Source organism: Falco rusticolus, chromosome 1, assembly GCF_015220075.1.
Source record: "Falco rusticolus isolate bFalRus1 chromosome 1, bFalRus1.pri, whole genome shotgun sequence".
NCBI classification, from domain to species: domain Eukaryota; kingdom Metazoa; phylum Chordata; class Aves; order Falconiformes; family Falconidae; genus Falco; species Falco rusticolus.
The window spans coordinates 22,586,138-22,604,880 of NC_051187.1; the positions used below are offsets into that span (position 1 = coordinate 22,586,138).

An 18,743-nucleotide genomic window follows, 5' to 3' on the forward strand; every position below is an offset into this window, starting at 1 on the left:
TGCGCAATCTGACGAAGGTAGAGTGAAAACGCGGGCAGTTTGCCAGATGCCCTGTGTTTGCTCAGCGCCCGTCTCAGCCTGGTACCCAGCAGGGCAGGGTACCCGTTACACAGAGCAGCAATATGACTGTTGAACCAAAAAAATCAAAACCACATCCTTTGCAAAACTCAAAGCCATCAAACACTTGGATCAATGCACATCTGCGTTTCCCAGACCAGAACATCCACGTGCTTGACGTGATCGTGAGGGCCAGTGATCGCCTGACCTCAACAGCTCAGAGGAGAGAATCAGCACAAGTGCCTGCAGGGCGGAGGAGCACAGGTTGCACTTGCAGAAGCGAGCCCGTATCCCAGGCCTATGCCATGCAATGTCAACCAGGTGCTTCTGCAAACCTGGCACCTGCTTTAAAACATAAACCGGAATGGGAAGGAGATGGGTGTGGAGGGAAGTGGCTGGCCAGGTCAGGACCGGCAGCGCTGGGAGCAGTGCCCAGCCCACGCGCCGTGCTGCTTTGCCGTGCTGTTTGGGTGACAGCAATGAAAGCCTTGTGCCAGCTGGCTCAACAGGCTTCTTGCTGTCTGCAAATCCTCCTCCCTACCCAGCTGCCTTGTGCAGAGGCAACAGCCATGAAGGGAGAAGGATGGGGGACAGGAACAGCACGTTGAGCACCACCTGGTGTAAATGAACAAGGAAAAATTCTAACAGCAAGAGCTCCCGTCTAACCAGAAATGATTTGGTGTGGAGCTGCTAATCTGATGAAGGCAACCTGAAATCCCTTTCGTGCTCTGAAGAAACACAGTTCCTAAGGTCCCAGTCTTCCAGCTGCTGTGGGCGCACTCCCCTGCACAGCCATCCAAAACAGGTTTCACAATGCACAGCCCGATCCTCTCCTGCGCTGTGCCTCACCACTGGTGCAGTTCAGTACAACACAGGGCTGCAGAAAGAATAAAAGATTCCCCCCAAATCATTGCCAAGTCTTCTTGTAGGCAAGAGAAAAAAACCTGGCTTGTTTGAGAGCTGCAGCAAGCAAGCTTATTTGCAGGACACCAACACGACTAAGCTCAGAAAAACTTTCCAAATTACCAACTTCTGCGGCAAGTTCAGACCATTTGCAGATAAGGCGTTGCAGGGAGAAGGGCAGGGAACAATGATTTCAGCAGGGCTGGCCGAAGGCTGACTGGCCAAGTGGCAGGATGTGCCTGCAGTGACACGAGCATCACTGCCACACGCTCCGAAAGGAGCCCGGGGACAGCCTCCTGCAGGAAAGATACTTGTTAAACCAGTGTGATCTACATTTCCAGCACAACACTCAAAGGAAAAGATGGTGTTATCCCTGCAGAACTCCAGAGGGATGGCTGAGCATCGCAGGCATAAAGCCTGTCACTAACAACACCCTCCAGACTGCTAATAACTGTACAGAAGGGACACCGCCAAGGAGCACACAACTCACTGAGCCACCCAAGGGGAGCAGGTGACAGCCTCAATCAAACACAATCACCAGCACAAATTAACCCTCTAATTTCATCAGCCTGAAGCACCTGGGAGCAAGTTTCTTCCCTCTCCAGATGTAAGAGCAGCAGGCAGGAAGGCACCTTTGTTAGGATCGCTATTCAATGTCTCTGGAAGCCAGGACTAGAGGTCCCAGAAACAAAACCCTCGTCCTGTCCTTGGGATTAAGGACATGTTGCGACACCACCGCTAACAACAGGAGCAGGGCTGCGGCAGGCACAGAAGAGAAGGAAAAACACTTGTAACACCTGAAGCAAACCCTCAAATGTGCTTTAAAAAACATAAGCGAAATCACTATCTGTATCGCTGCACCTAAACTTGCTCCATGAGCATTTGGGAATTTTAAACCAACCCTTAATGGGTTAACATGACCTCCCCTTAATGGGGCAGCTGGGACCCCTAAGTTGAGTCTGCGCCTTCGAGGGAACTTCCAGCTACTCTGCATCCTCAAAGAGACCGGCCATGGCAAGGCGTTGGGTTTTTCACTTGTGCCATGCCAGAAAGAGTCACAAAGCAGGCAGACATCAGCCCTGCCGAGCCTGCCCTCAGACCCACACCACCCACACCACCCAGCCACGGGGACGCGGCTGCTGGATGCACGCAGCCTTAGGAAGGACCATCCCATCGGTGCTCCCTTCCCAGCTCCCCACCACCACACGCAAGGGTGACATCAACAGCTAAAAATCACCCGTTCCCATGGGAATGTACCTGTTAACATTGATGCTGAGCTGGCCAAAGCAGAGCACTTCGCTGAAGCCGCTTCAGCAACCTGACAAAATAGTGCCATGCGTAGCTTTTCCCTGGAAAGGACTGTGCTCTCAGAGAAGAGGTTTGTGCTCTCAAAGCTTGCTGGAACAATTCCCCTGGGCTCCAAGATCCTCTGCACTTTCTGTGCTGACAGACCGGATTCAAAGAAGGGATCGATACCTCTTCATAGTGAAAATAAGGCAACGTAAATTATTACAGAGCCCTTAGAAGAAAGTCTGATTCTGCAGCGCTCTGTTAAATTCGGTTTTAGGGGACCCATCTGTCACTGCAGTGGAAAGGTAACTATTTCAGGCATATTTGCATCAATCCCATGGATTTCTGGAGCATCTAGGCGAAGATCCCAAAGCACATTAGCTTTGCTAACAAAATACTTGTTTGCTAAACCTCACAGCCACCCTGTGAACCAAGCAGGCAGGACAGCTGAGGGCCCATTTATTACGTTTTCATCACCGCTTGTGTTAGAAAGCTTGAGCAGGCACACGTGAAGTTGGACTAAGTGGAGCCCTAGAGCCCCGAGGTGCTCAGAAACAAGGGAAATCATTCCTAAAACTCTGGGCTGTGCCCTGACTTTGGGCATGGAGAGCAGGCACCTATGAAAAGCCTGCTGAAGGCTGATGCTACGTGGTCCAGAGTTACAACCTCATTGGAGGATTCAGAGTGCTCAGGGTGTGAGCAACAACTGGGAAAGGACTATCTCCTTCCCAGTTTCAGACAGAGCCTCTAGCAGGTAATGTTGCACCCCCTGCCTAGAGCAGCTGGGATGAACTTGTACTGGGCTGTTCAAATTTGAGCCCAGATGGAACAGCTACCCAAAATAAAAGGTCTCCTCGAAAATCTGGCTTTTCAGGGTTTTGTTCTGTTTCTTCATCACAATGTATTTTAATTCAGTTGGTATTAGCAGCACAGATACAATAGTTGGAGTATTTATGTCCAAACCAGGGTCATCCCAAGTTTCTCCGAGCAATAGGGATGTGGGGTGAGCCGTGCTGGGGCTGCCTGTCCTCCTGCTTTCCACCTTCACAACAGGGGCAGAAAAAAGCACCCGCAGCTTCCTGAAAATTCCTGAAAAGCTGCCTGTGACTGTGCCGCTGGTCTTTAGGGCAGACCTTGTCCCAGGATGGACCCTGAACACCTCTCCGGTGGCACACATGGATGACCCGCATCCTATCGGCGGTTTCAGGCAGCCTGCACCCACTTCTCCCCGCCATCCGCAGCACAAACATGGTTTCTCATCCTTGGCCCTAGACAATAAGACAGCATGTCTTTCATGCCAAGAGACTGTCACAGCTGCCTGGTGGCACTTGGTGCCTCCAAGCCTCTGGTGGTACTCGGTGCCTGCCAACACTCTGGGTGCTGACTGTCCAGGGAACGAGCAGCTGGTTTGTACTTCCAGGTCACTAAACACGGCCATTTAGGACCCTGCTTTGGCAACCCACTGACCATCGTCTCCATGAAAAGCCATCAGGTGATGTGGGAATGGTATGAAAAGAAAGCACAGGCTTACGTGCCTCTGAATGGGGGTCAGCATCCCTGCAGAACTGAGCTTGCAATAGAGCCAAATGACTTCAATGACAAAATGAAGCTCTTGCAGAAAGTCAGCACCCCAAGCATCATCGCTGCTGTTCGCATGCACGTTGCCCGGAGTGCACCCCAGCCCCTCTGGGAGGTACAGGGTCCCGGAGCATCATGGCTTTAAACTGTGCTGTGCCTTAAAAATCCTGCAGCATTCATATCTTGGAGCAGTGTCCAGGCAGGGGTGACCCCCCAGTAGCTGTGGTACAGTAGATGGGGCTGGAGAAAGGAGCAGGTTTTGGGGAGGATCTCTGCTGCATCCAGCCCTGCCTGTGCTCTCTGCAGGGCTCCTGCCACCCTGTCTCCCTGCTCCATTACTGCTCCTCAGCAAAGCCCCACTGAGCACATCATTTCTTTCTCATCAGTCCCTTGGGTGCCTTCAGTGGGACAAGGCAGCTTTTTTCAGAACGTGCAACTCATCTCACAAATGCTCCTCATTTCTAGATGCCGCAGGCTACTCAGAGGCTAAACAAATTTTCCTTTTCATTCAGAAGCAAACACCTGGGAACTGTCTGACTAGATGAACAGCCAGTGAAGACCAAGAAGGAGCAGACACAGAAGTGCTTGGTCCTTTAAAAAAAGGTGCTTTTCACTGCATTCCCTTCTGGAAACCTTTGAGCTCCAGCAGGTTAGTACCAACTTGCTAAAAGCTCATTTAAAAATTATACATATAAAATTTCTCAACGCGCTGACACATCCTGCTATTTACTGAGGCCAATGTTGAATTATCCTTGATTAAAACCAGAATCCCATTCCCATTCAAGGGCAAAAGCAATCCAGACGATGCTACTGCAGAGTCTGCTTAGTATTACTCTCACATCCCCCCTCTAGCGAAGAAATGATTTAACACCCTCCCAAGGAAACTGCTGCACCACCATCCAGAGCTCAAACTGGATGTTTAAACCTCTGTCCTTGCCCACAACGCTCCGCTGAGAGCCGGAGGACAGGGATGTAGCGGGCAGTGCAAGGGGAACACCTTTCCTCCCATGCTCAGCTCCTTGCAGGGTTTGGTGTAGCAGCAGGGGCAAGGATCCCAGCTCTGATCTTCTCAGCTCTGTTTCGCTACTTTGCAGCTCTCTTGCTGCATCCACCAAACCTCTGCTACTCGAGTACGTTGCTTAAGCGAGGGTTTTACAAAGGGGGATCCCGATACACAGCCCTTCGGAAGGGTTCAGCTCCCGTTCGGGCTCCATCTCCAGCGCCCAGCTGACTGCCTGCTCCTGGCAGAAGCAGTAGGGGTGGGATGCTGCTGGTAGGAAGCAACGGAGAAGAGGAAGGTGAGGCCAAAGGCTGCCCTTCTACCGCTGTGCTCCAACCCACACGAGCACACCGTGTATCACTGGTCACAGAGGACACGCAGAGCTTGCTGCCAGTGACACACACGTCAACGGCCAAGGGACGTGCCGGGAAGGTGAGGAGCAGGGACGTGCAGCAAGCGCTGCTCAAACCACCTGCACAGTCTGTGCCATGGGCTGCTTCTAACCCCGAGCACAAGCACTGGTGGAACTGCTTCAAACAACAAAAGTCAAAGTGCCTGATCTTCCTTCAGAGGCTCTAACACATCTCTCTGATCTGCTCCACCAGCTCATTAACTCTCTCTTAGACAAAAGTCCTCATCGATCAGTATCAGCAACACTTGTAGCTACATGAAAGGTTTTTTGTTTGGTTTTCTAAGCATCTGAAGAGAGCTTGTCTGAATGTGATAAAACACAAGCCAGGCAAGCCAGTCCCTCTTCTCCTGGTGGTGTCACTTATAACACCCAGCACTCAGCAGTGGTGGCTGCAGTGTCACATCAACACGCTCCATTTCGAGGAGCTCGGAACTTGTGCAGGCAAGAGGCAGGAGCAGAGGAGCAGGTCCCTGTTTCCCACATGGGAATGGAGGCACAGGTGGATCAAGTAGTTTGCTAGGAACAGTAGAGTTCCAGCTCTGCTGGCCCACACCAACATGAGGTCCAAGGAACTCACCTCTGAGCAGAGCCAAACCACATCAAACCCATCTACACCACTGATGCTTCACCGCACCTACCCCAGCTTACATTGCAGTAGATATCCTTCAGAAGAGACAAGCCTGTGTTGACTCAGACGTTGATATATTTGCTTGATTTTCCTTTTAAGATAATGGAAACTACACTCACATATTGATGATCAAGTAGATTGAGTCTTATCTCAGAAAAGCCAGCCTTGATCTGCACATCAGGTACTTTGTTACTGCTCCAGGCTGAGCGCGCAGGGCTCTGGAGCATCGCAGGCATCCCTACAGGTGCCCTGCAGAGACCTGCTGCTGGAAAGGTGACATCCCAACAGCTTTAGCCACTTGTCACGACCCTCCCCTCAACCCAATAGCTCAGCTGAGACAAGCATGCTCTGCAGAGGGGCCAGAACTGCCACCCTTAGTGTCATTAGGCACAGTCACAGGAGGGGAAATTAGGCATTTTCTACAGAGAACTCAGGAAACCATGTTTTTTCTTCCTTTCAGCCACACTGATAGCAACTGTTTCAGCTTCTCCTGAGCCAGATAAAATACCGAGCTTGCAGCTCAACAGCAGAAGGGGCAGCTGCTGTGCTTCGTCTGGACTGTGCAAGTCAGCAGGGTTTTCCCCTGGGTCAAGCCTGTGTGCGCGTTCCGTGCCGTCTGCCCCGGGTAGCATCACAGCCAGGCTACCTGCTTACACACACCTCCCATCTGCTCACTCTTACTCTTAGGCTCTTACTAAATGTCCCAGTCCTAAAACCAGACTGGGATACCTGCCTGGCATATCCCTCCTGTCTTTTGATGCAGTGCACTTCTCCTTCACCACCTCTCCTGTGGCTCCCATGTCCATCTCCTGCCACTGGAGAGGAGTTTGAGGTACTGGTTTCCACTGTTCATCTGCCAAAACAAACTGGGATGACACCAAATTCACCATCACTTGAACCCATTTACCATGCAGTTATTAAACGTGAGTCACCACTGAGTCGATCCAGACGGAAATTTTACTGCCTTTAAGAAGTCAAACCTGTATTTGGGTATCACCCCATCCAGGATATCTGGAGTAAACCAGCAGAATATCTGCCTTTGCCCAGCAAAGTCCTTCATCCACCTTTGTCCTTCGTAGGCTTTGTCGCAGGGAGGGATATGCTAATGCCTGCAGCCGTTTCAGCCACATTTACTGTACAAAACAACTCTGAAACACAGTTGTGCCCCTAATTAACAAGGCTTGGGGGGCTCCAGGACTTTTTCTAACAGATGGTCGAAGGGGTGAAAGGACACTTGGCACAGACAAGCACTCTGCAGCCTCGGAAAGCTGCCTGCGAAGGTGTGACAGAGGTCTGTAAACCAGGGGTGGTGCAGAGTGGGCAGGATTGTTCCCGAGTCACTGCTGGCATCACCCGAGACCTGCAGGATCAACCTGAACCCCCAATGGGAACTGCTTCCCACAGCATAACAGGAGTAGGGAAGAGAGAGAGAGTTGGGAAGAGAGTTAGGAAGAGCAGGGGTAGCAGACATTGAGGATTTACACACAACTTCAAAAAGCAAACGAACAAACGAATGTAACAGTATCACAGGCTGTTAACTACAAAGACACAACCTTTGGCTGAGGAAATGTCTGGGCCACTGCTCCCAGGGTGCAGGGTGAGCGGCTGGGCACCCATCTGGCTGGCACTGCTCGTGGGTCCCACTGCCAGGCACCCTGGGCTGACCCTGGGGCATCACCACAGTCACCTCCCAGCTTCCAGGATTGACTCCTCCTGCGGCAGCTAAGTCCTTCGGTGACTCCTCGCTATCCACCACATCTACTTCTGCTGAGCATCACTGAGAAAGCAACGTTTGCCTTACTAGAAGGAAGACTGAACCTTAAATAACCCCGCATAAGCACTATGAGAGGGAAGTTACAAGTGGAAAGGGAGGTAATTGCACATATCCCCAGTTCAGAGACGCTTAAGCACATGCTTTAGTTAATGACACAAATAATCCAGCAGAACTTTTCCATCCAAAGTACTTAAGCACGTTCTGAAATTACCACTCCAGCGGTACTTCGAGCACGGAGACAACAGCCTGGCTCCCTGGTGCACACGTGCAATGCCCTCAGTACTGGGGAAATCTTGCCAGCGGGAGCAAAAACACTTTCCTTCATAGGGCCCATTTCATGAGGACGGGAATTAAAGTTTGCATGTGTGTAAATAACTCCTGACACAGTCAGCACAATAGAGCCCCGGTCTGAGACAGGCACACAAACCCAGAACATGTGAACCCGTGATACCACCACGCTTAAGCTCAAAATATTTTCCCAGCAGGTCGGGGGCCAGAGGAAGGGATGCTCTACCATGTGCAGACCTCCCCGGCTCTCACACCTTGAACCTGCCTCCGTTTCTTCACCGTTCAGTGAATGAGGTTGGGACTGTGCGTACTTCCCAGTATTAAATGTATGAAACCCAGAAGCCCAGCCAGAAGCAGCTGACCATGCCACTGCCTGGATGGGGAGCTCTCAGCTGCCCCCAGGGCATCCCCCCCTGCCTAAGCAGGCTTCCCACCCAGCACAGGATCCTTCTGCTCTCCTCGCACCGAGCCCTGCCTTCCTCCAAATGCTTCTCCCCAGAGCCAGCCCTCCTGCAGGAGGACCCCATCCCAGGCACGCATCATGGATAACCAGTCAAGTCCAGTCCCTACAGACAGACACACAGCGGCCATGGACCACAGGCCACCACTGGTAACCGAGGCCAGCCCGCGTGTCCCACCGGTAATTGAGGAGGCCAGCCCACGTGTCCCACCTGCTGGGCTCCTGCAGCCCTTCCCGGTCACTGCAGACCCTTTGCACCAAGGACAGTACGCTGGCCTGGATTAATGCCTTGCAGGCTCTGACAGGAATTGTTTGCAACTTCTAATTTAATAAAACCTACCCAGCAATGCTGCATTTGCTGCCGTGCTGACTGAGAGCTGCAACCATCTGCATGGTTATTGAGACTCCCAAATTGCATAACAATTATGTACGCTTACATTAAAATTACCTTGCAATCTCTAGATTGCCTGGCAACACTTTTCCTTCAGCATGCACAAACAGTGCGCTTTTCCTTTTAATTACATAATAATTGCCATGCATTTACCCAGCAGTTCCGAGAAGACCATTTTTAACTTTCATTTGCTAATAAAATAAGTGGTTACTCAATACCCCAAAATAAAGCATCCTATTGTTCCTCTTGCTGGGCATACTTGGGCATCCTATAGTTTATTGCCCAATTTCACTCCCTCTGCCTAGGACTACCCAAATTTTACTACTATTTTTTTTTTTAATGTTTTACTATCTTCTAAAGTCAAAGTTTTCTCCGAGCAGGAACTGTTATGCCAGCAGCATCCAGCGCAGCAGAGCTGGGATCTCCTCCCAGCTGAGGCATACAAATTCTGCTGTAATATGAATGCTAATGAGAAAATAAAAACCTGCAGTCTTCGCCCTTCAAACTACTGAAAAACAGTCTTGAGCTTCCCCTTCACGTATGGATTTCCCACCAACTTCCGGGGGTGACCCGACTGATTTGGGCACTACCTGGAAGCTTCTGGACTGTCACAGACTTGCAAAGATTTTATTCCCAGCAACGGGTTTTAGCCAAAAAATGAGGTGATGCTGCATTCAATGCAGAGATGGACCAGGGTGCTGCAAACCACCTCCCTCTGCTTCAGCAGTGTGCTCAGAGACTTGTTCTCTGCTGAATCCAGATGAGTCTTCAACAAAAGCCTTATAGAAGCGAGGGGCTTGCTCTGGCTCCAAGGAGCTGCTGAGCTTGCAGGAGCCACCAGAGAGGGGCAAAATTAAGGCAGACGTGGCATGACAGCAGCACGAAACGTTACTTTTGAGTTTGATGTGCCTACACCTTGGCTTTTTGTAAGCACATTTGAAACAATTCCCTCGAGTTTGTGAAAGCTGCAGGTATTTATTTCCTAAGGTTGAAACAGCTGGAAACATCTCACCTTGGAGCGAGCAGGGAGGGTGACACAGCTCCATCTTGCACGTCTGACGTTTCACACTTTGCACTGCTCATTGACTGGGGATGACAATCCTCGTCCCTCCCTCTCCTGGCCGCCCTGACTTTGGATCTGCCACCAAACCCGTGCGTTGGCACTGCCAAAGCCAGCCAGGTTTATAGAAGGTTGCCAAGCCCAAGATGCCCAGATAACCTAGATCCGTCCCGAGAACCCGGCGTAGCGCAGCTGCCTCTGCTGACAGCTCAGCACAGCCACAACCACAAGGACAATGCAGACAAGCTGCTGAAGGACAGGCAAGGATGGAAGAGAAGCCAAACCAGAGACCTACCTGCCCCAGCACCCCATCTCCTGCCAGGGGCAATAGCTTGGGGAAAAGCATCAAGCAGAAAGATGGGACACCCCTGGCAGCCACGCTCCCTGCTTCGGGGAGCTCAATGGCAAACTCTGCCCGTGTCCTCATATTTTGTTGTCCTTGATGGACTTTTCTTCTACAGATCCGTCTCCTCGCTTGGAGCCTGTTTGGTTCCGGCACCTCCTAGCTCCCTTAACACTGAATTTCACACGCTACATGAAAGGGTAATTCCTTCTGGTTTAAACTGGCTCCCTGATTATTTTTATTTGCAACCCCTTAGTTCTTGTGTTTCTAGAGACAGAGCAGATTCCTTCCCTGTTCATCACTTCCCCGACACTGAGATTTTATAAGCCTCTGTCATATCACCCCTTCCCATGATAATTTTCAAATCTTAAGAGCTTTGGTCTTCTCTCTGCACAAAAGATGTTCCATCTCTGTACAGAAGATGTTCCAGGACCAGCCTGACCATCCTTCTCGGGCCTTTTCCAGCTCTAGAGGGCTCTTTCTAAGACAGACTGAGCCGAGTCACACAAAACATTCAAGGTACTCCTTGCCTGTACCTAGGAGCTCTTACAGATCCAAATAACTGGATTTCTGTTTTCTTGTCTGTTTCATTCCCCCTAATTCCCCAAATCTTGTTAGTTTTGTTGAACATCACCAGTGGGCTGGCATTTTCAAGAGAACTATTAAGAACCAAGCTCGAGTGAGAACAGCTGATTGAGAGCCCATCACGATGTACAGATTTTTAGTGTTTGTCCCCCTCATGCATTACCCTGCAGTCAGCAACGTGGATTTTTATCTCCCATTTTACCATGCCATCACTTGCGATCACAGCATCTTCCTGCCAGTCTTCGCAGTTGGTTCTGACAACGACTATCCTGAATAACTAGATGTCATCACCCATCTCAATGACTATCCTGAATAACTAGATGTCATCACCCTTATTGTACTCTACCTTTTTCACATCATTTAGGAATATATTGAACAATCCAGGCCGCATTATGGATTCCTGTTTAACCACACCTGTGACTTTGCTCCATTGCGAAAGCTGGATTCCTACTTTCCTGATTGTCTAGCTATTAATCCACAAAAGGCCACCCAACCGAAGGGACTTATGAGCTACTGTTAATGAACCTAATCAAAAGCTGTTTGGTAATCAAAATACAATGTACTAACAGGATCACCTTATCTACACGTTTGTTGTCTTCTCTGGAAAATAGAGATAACAGATCTGTGAGGCAGGAGTTCCCTCTGCAAGAGCTCTATTGACTCTTCGTCCTCACATTCAGCTGCCCAGCCATGGTCGATTCTTTAGTGCATCAGTGTGCAGAGACAGCAGTCAACGATGAGATGGCGAAACTCTAGGGAAGGCTGTCTACCAGGAGGACAGCAGAATTTGATTACTCTCTACCAGGAGGACAACCTGCTGGCACGGGTCAGAAGAGAATCCCAGCCACAAAGCCAGCAGCACAAGGACTGCAGATCAGCAGTGAGCAAAATGCACCACCTGACGGCCAGACATCCCTCGCTGCCGAGAGCAGAAGCTTACATGGACACACCAGCTCTGCTAAGGGTCCACCAGGGCAAACGGCACCCAGTCCTCGATGCTCCACAGGGCTCACGCTCACAACATACCAGCACACAGACCGCTCTACCCTGTGGCTTCGGTTCAGGGACCCCTCCTCTTCTTCTACCCGTCATGCCAGCAGGACCACGTCAACTCCAGAGGGGCCAGAAAATTCCCTGCCATCATTTACAGACCCGTCAGGGCTTCCTTGTGCTCGTCAGGGCAGGTGCTCAGCAAAGCATCTGGCCTCAGTTGTGGCAGAAGACTTACCAGAATAAGGCGACAATGATCAAATGGGCTACGAAGAAGAGGAACCCCACTGCTGCAGTCTCCGGCCAGAGCCTGGGAACACACTGGAGCCCTGAGCCACGAGGAGTCACCCGTGACAGCGCAGAGGGTGCGGAGGACGGGCACCCTCCCTGTGCTGCTCCCCAGCTCTCCCCACAGCTGGCGCTGGCCCTGCTAAGCTAGAGACAGGGATTTGTCCCAGTTGGAGCCGACCGCTCGTGTCACTGCAAACACCCACTTGCTGGCTCTGCTATTGCCTTCAGGGACGCTCCTCGGCAAGAAGCAAGTGGAAGAGAAAAGGGAAGCTGCTGTTTTCCTAACATCCTTTCTGAGGAACACCTGCTCCCAGCATCTGTGACACTGCCTGGTTACAGCTAAGCCCAGTGGGGCCCCCGCCACCTGCAAAGCCCACCCCGTGCCATGAGGGGGGACCTGCTGGCTCAGCTGACAGCCCACCAGAGCCGAGAGGCTTCTCCCCAGCTAAGCAGGAGGCCAACGCATGCCAGTGCTGGGGGTACTCACAGTACTCGATGCCCAAGACGATGTCTCGGAAGTAGAGCCGAGCCTGCTCCTCACTGAAGGGCTGGTCACTCGGTACCTCCATGACAGGGCTGTAAGGAAGAAGGAGAGGGACTCAGCACCTTGCAGAATGGCAGCAACGCTCCTTGCTGGAGGAGTTTCATGTTCTCCATCACCACATCCCCAGCGTGAGGGCCAGGCTCCCGAGAGGTCCTGGGTGCTGTGACACAGGAGGGAGGCACAGCCATCCTTTCTGGACGCGGTGACGCTGAGGTCAGTGAGCTTGGCTAGCACTGACAGGTGGCTTTGCGCAGTCCCTGAGCCAGCGTGAGCCACCCCTCATCACCATGATTAACTGCTTCTGTCTGCACAAAATCAGGCAAACGCTGAGAGCCCTAATGGGAAAAAATACAGAGAAAGAACCAAACTGGGTTTGGCCTTCAGTTTCTTGCTAAAGCTGCTCATGGCTGCGAACACCAGCATCACCAGCAGGTGCCCAGCAGCAGCAGGGACAGAGTGCCCATTGCTGTGCACTGGACATCATGCCTGCTGGGGCTCAGTCCTGAAGCAACATCAGCGTGCAGCTTGTCTAAACCAACGCAGAATCTAGAGATGAACCAGTGGCTTAAAGGTTGAGTGGGCATATTTCCAGTGCATTGTGCTAAACTGCTCGAAAACCTCTTTAACTGTTCAGGGTTCAGCCACCACTGGCACTCAGCCATTCAGCTGTGAACAGCCAAGGTTACCTGGTCGGCTTGTCCTCTCCTTTCTTTTGTATGCCGGCATTGCTGAGAGATGCAGTCTCCTCTAAAAGCTCCTCTTCTGCCTGTGCCTGCTGAAAGCTGAGGGCAAAGAGGATGCAGGAGCCACTCAGCACCTCCTGTTCCCCAGCGGATGAATGGCAGGAGCCAAGGACTTCACTGCGCTGGGGGTTAATCCTGCTTGTGCTCAGCAGCTTGACCTTGCATTTGGACATACGCCCACTGACTTGAGCTGGATTTCAATGATCGTTCCCAAGGCACTGTCCTTGCAAGCCAAACCCTGGCGGGGAACAGCCCTTTGCCAAAGCCAGGCTCTGTGGCCTCAGCACCCAGCAGCAAAGCCTTCCTGCAACACTTCTCCCTTGCTGCCCACTTGATTGATGACCTTCAGCTCCCGTTTGCATTTTTTCTGCCTCCCTCTTCAGGCACATCTCTCTGCGGCTGAAACCAGCCGGCAGGACTGACAGAGCCACTAATGGAGTCTAATTGCCTCCTGCTAGAGGCAGGCAGGCTGCGCTGCATGTTCCCTGGCCACAGCTGATGACAAGAGGGTGGGTTTTATTTTTCCCTCCCCCTCTCCTACAGGATAGTCATCAGCCTGGTCACCAGGGAGACTGGGGAGCCTCTCACCAACCTGTTGGAGCTGGCAGCCTGCAAGAGGCTTGCTGGTGCGGCCAGAGAGATAAATAAGCCCTTTGGGAATCTCCCCCATCCTGGGCACAGGTCTCCTGGCCGCGCTGTGACTCCGCAGAGGTGCAGAATCAGCACAGGTGTAGCAAAAAGCACTGAGGATTCTCCCACCACCTCATCACTTCTCCTGCTACAGAAAAATGTGCCAACAAACCAGCCTCCCACGATATGTTAGCGCTAGGGGCAAAACAAGGCAGCGGGTGGCAAGCGAACACTGATGCAACCCCGCACCCCTTCTGCCAGAGCTGTCACCCCAGCAGGGTAATGCTACCAAAACCTTTTCTTCCAGGCATGTGATGGGGAATTGGCACCAAGTTTGTTTTCTGGATCACAGCCTGGCACCCAGATGTGCCCTCCCGGCCCATCACTATTCACCACATCATTCTGGGCTGTACCAGCGCTGGATGCTGCTGCCTCCGCGCTTGCCCCACTGTACACATCAACCCTCCATTTCACCTAGGAAGCCGATGATGAACACACAAATTTTCAACACAAGGGATCCCAGGAGGGCTACTTACCCTTTCCTCAGGAGGTCAAACACTGCAAGAAAAGGAAATCACACCATAAATGAATCAGAAAAGGGGACCGGGCTTATCAATTTTGTAGCACCTACAAACCCACATATATTCCCACACCTGCAAAATCAATTTATCTCCACTCGCTTCTCTTCCCTCACCCATGACAAGGACACTAGAGGATGCAAAATGAAAATATTCATTTCTTCCAAGACAAATATCCCTACCTCCCGCCAGCTCCACGCAGAGAGGCAGCGGGTGCTTATTTATCAACCGTATTTCTGCTGCTCCCGGTGTTCAGCCCTTGCTGCTTTGAGACCCATCTTATTCAGTACCTTCAGGGAGGGTGTTTGGCAGGATATTTCTGCTAAATGGCTGATAGCGAGCGAGATGCTGTAAGAACACACTGCTCCATTTCTGCTGTGTCAATCAGCAACGTAGCTACACGGCTGTCAGAGGTAAACGCTCCCGGGCAGGAGCAATTGGAGCGGATTTCTTGGTGTGAGTTGAGGTTTGTAAAGTACAGGAGGTTTTGTGTCTGATTAGGGGGTTAGTGGCAATGTGTTTTTCTGGTCCTGCCTGACCTGGTCTGCAAACAGGAGAAGGATCTGCCTCTGTCTAGCGGGAGAGCTCTTTCCTCATGAACTGCTAAGGGACTTCTTGCACCCCCCAAGAAATGCAAGCAGATCGCCCTCCCCAGAGCACCAGCAGCCCTGCTTACAGCTGTGCTGCTAGACCAGCTGAAGGTACCAACGCGCCAAGCCAGCCTGCACTGCCGCTCCTTGCTCTCCAGGCGGAAGAAGCTGCAGTTTGTGGCAGTGTTTCGTTACTCAACCACCCTGCGCCATTGCAGGTCGTTTGGTTTCCATCGGCACCTTCCACCCCCTGCTTCCTTCCCCGTGAGTGTGCAGCAGAGCTCACAGCAGTCCTTCACCCCAGCAGTGATTAGCAAAGAGCAAACGCCACTTTCTTTGGTTTTGCTTTGTAGCGGGGGCATTTTTCAAAGGAGAAAGGTGCAGTTCATCATCAGCTGGGTCAGCAGCAGGAGGAGGAAACCCACAGGCTCAGTCCTGAGCACCTACAGCATCCCCTTGCTGCCGAGGGAACTGCAGAGGCAGAAGCTTGGTTTGCCTGCGTCACTCTGCCAGACCCGCTCACGAGATCCCAGGCACAGCAAAGAGGTGATGGGGCATGGACAACCGGGATGCAGCCACTGCTTGCTGCCCAGTGCACCCTCCCCAAGGTCCCAGTGGGACCAGGAGACGTGCCACTTGCCCTGCTGCTGTCGCTGCCATTTCTGGACCCTTATCTTGTTCCACAGCAAGAACTTGGGTTTGGTTTTGTTGGGTTGGGGTTTTTTTTCTTTTTCTTTTCTGCAGCTTTGACTTCCTCATGCATTTATTTTCATTCAACAAAAAAGCTTCCTCCCTCACCTCTCCCCCTCCTCTCCATCCCCAGGGGTTCAGGCCTTTAAACATCAGCCCCAGCCACCCTCGGCACCACACCTGCCCCTGCCTGGGCTGCCGCTTTACGATGCTGCCAGAATGCCCCTGCAGCTTCAGCAGAAAGGGAAAAAGTGGCCTTTCAAAGGCAAATAGCTTTGTTTGCTAAGCAGAGGCCCCTTGCACAGGCAGCTTCAAAAGCATCCCATAATTATTTCATGAGAAGCAGCCTTGGAGCCTATCTGACTGGGAAACAGATGTAACAGGGTCACACATCCCACTCCTCTGGGCCACCTCAGAGGGCACTTCAGTGCCTCCCTGGCCTGTCCCTCCAGGTTTTGCCTGACTGGGGGTCAGCCTGTGGCTGGCACCTCCAGGGCTGGGGGCAGAGGAAGACGGAATGGGTGGGAATCCCTCACCCGAGCCCCCCGCGGCAGGGTCTGGGTTCAGAGGCCAAAGGCAGCAGCGCTGCTCCCTTAGGAGCTCCCGAGGCTCGGCAGGCTGCTCCGTGTCTCCATAGGCATCAGAGGGGACACCCTGAGACGATGCTGCTTCCCAGAGTCTCTACCACTATCCACAGCCTACATAAGTCTGGAGAAACCAACCTCGCACCAGGAAGAGGAGAACCCATCCCTCACCCTTCCCTTCTCTCCTGGCCCCAGCACTGACACACACACAGGGGAGGGCAGAGCCGCCATCGTGTCTTTTTAGTGTCCCCATGGCAAGATGTGCACAGCTGTACTAAGACCCCCAGTTGCCTTACCCTACTGCAAGAGGCCCTTCCATCCCAGCTGCCTCTACAGGCGTTTCACTTTTCAGAAAAAAAACAAGTCTGCTGAAGCTGGGACACGTTTCCTCCAGGCATCGACCCCGAGCCCCGGTACATGTTACTTGCATCGCTAGGTCTAAGCCCAGATGGTTCTGTTCGTGTATACGAGTCACATACCCATGTACAAGTTGTCCTCTGCAGGATCGTCAAGGACCTGTAATGGATAACAGAGAGAAAAGGGGAAAGGAGAAAAAACAGCAGGAAAACAAAGAGATTTTAAATCAAGTAATATTTTACTGCTCCCTGTACACTGTGCTGAGCAGCAAAGCATTGAGGATGACTTAGGCTAATACTTCAAGGTTCCCAGAGAGAGGGGCTTTGAAGGGCACGGATTTTCCTGTCTCCAGGAAAATCTGGGCTTCTGCCTGTGTTTGGAGAAACAGCTTACTAATAAAGGTACTGCATGTCCTAATCTGACCTCAGGCAACAATGAGAACGGCACTGAAGTCTTGCACTAGTGCACCTTCCCAGGTTTGTCTACGCATGTTTCACTGCTCAAAGCTTGTTGCTGTTTCCATCGGCACAGCTAGCCGCCTTCTCCTGGGCACCAGCCCAAAGCCTAGGGTAAGCATGTCACTTTGTCACACGTAATCAGTACGATCTTGCTTGGATTCACCAGCCTAAATTTCTACATTTCTTAACTACTTTAAAACAATTTTGGCTGAAATCGGGGTGGCTGAAGAAAGAGCCTCTTGCTGCAATACAAATCCAACTTGTTTCAGTCTAGCTCGGGGTGGACGAAGCGGCTCACCTCTATCAGCTTAACAATGTTGACATGGTCCAGTTTCTTTAAGATGGCTATTTCCTGATAGACCCTGTCCAGCGGTGCCATGGGCTTTGGCTGCTCTCCGGAGGATGCTTTCGACCCTCTGGGAGGAGGACGACCTGCAAGCACGGTAACAAGGTAATGAGATCTTCCCGAACAGCTGGAGGTATCTGCAGAGGGGGCAATGGCTGCTCACTCCTGCGTACCAGGTGCTGGTGAACTGAGATTTCCAAGCCCCATTCAGACCAGCTCCTCCCAGCCCAGTGGCCCAGCCACTGGGGCCAGGTGCTACCTGAGGGGGTAGAAGAGCCCCTGGGAGGAGGGGGTCCACCTTGCCTAACTTCCAGCACTTAATTAGGCTTCACAGATGGTAAACACGGAAGGGTCAGCACTTCAAAGAGACTCAGAAAATCAAAGCCAGGAACCTAATTACCAAGTTCATTGGAGTTCCCTGCGGTTGTGCCCACCCTTTCACTATCCGCTGCATTTTAACCAGCCCCCAGCTACTTGGGCAGCTTACAAATGAGGCCAAGTTCTGCAGCCCTTGCAGACAACGTTTCTACAGAGATATTTGCCTGACCGAGGACAACGGGCAGACCTCTAAACGTGAGATACCCACGTGGAAATCCATACTGCTTCAAGAGCTTCTTTTTGGAGAGGACTTTCATAGCCTGAAAGGAGAAGAAAAAGCAGTGTTAAAACTGAACAAGAGCCAAAGTGCTCATTGCTGTGACCTGAGAGTATGCTGGGCATCAGGGGCTGGCTCAGGGCTGCTCCTCAACCTAGGGAAGAAGTCTCCTGGTCAGTGGTAGCCACAGCAGAGATACACGTTGATACAGGCTTTGCTAAAAGCACCGCTAACCATCTGTTTCATTCCTCTTTTCCCAGGAAAAAAATAAATGGGTTCGATTTATTTTAAATGAGACAAAGAAAAAGGAGCCCAAGTTCCGCATTTGGGGCAAGAGCTTGAGGGAAGAGGGGGGTTCCTCTAGCTGACCTTCATGTACCTGCTGCTGCGGCATGCCACGAGTCAGAGCCACTTCAAGGCTGCTCCACCTTACGTTTTGCTTTGCCAGAGGCTCTAGGAAGCAAAAAAGTTGGGATCTCACAGGCGTACAGCTAACACCCTCGCAGCTGACACCGCAGACCTGGAACAGGGTGAGGACACAGCCCTTCCACCAGCTCTGCGCCACCCAGGGAGGCTTT

The 18,743-nt window shown here is 51.8% G+C and overlaps 1 protein-coding gene across 3 annotated transcripts in view; it reads right to left on the reverse strand.

Annotated features, from left to right (window-relative positions):
• Positions 1 to 18,743, reverse strand: part of CAMKK1 (calcium/calmodulin dependent protein kinase kinase 1) — a 107,929-nt gene that overhangs the window by 27,530 nt on the left and 61,656 nt on the right. For all 3 annotated transcript variants that reach the window (XM_037375071.1, XM_037375072.1, XM_037375070.1), the window contains exons 5-9: positions 18,157 to 18,208; positions 17,523 to 17,656; positions 16,889 to 16,925; positions 14,504 to 14,525; positions 12,538 to 12,626 (exon numbers count right to left, since the gene is read on the reverse strand). In XM_037375071.1, the coding sequence (XP_037230968.1) occupies positions 12,538 to 12,626; positions 14,504 to 14,525; positions 16,889 to 16,925; positions 17,523 to 17,656; positions 18,157 to 18,208 (334 nt within the window). The remainder of the gene's footprint in view (positions 1 to 12,537; positions 12,627 to 14,503; positions 14,526 to 16,888; positions 16,926 to 17,522; positions 17,657 to 18,156; positions 18,209 to 18,743) is intronic.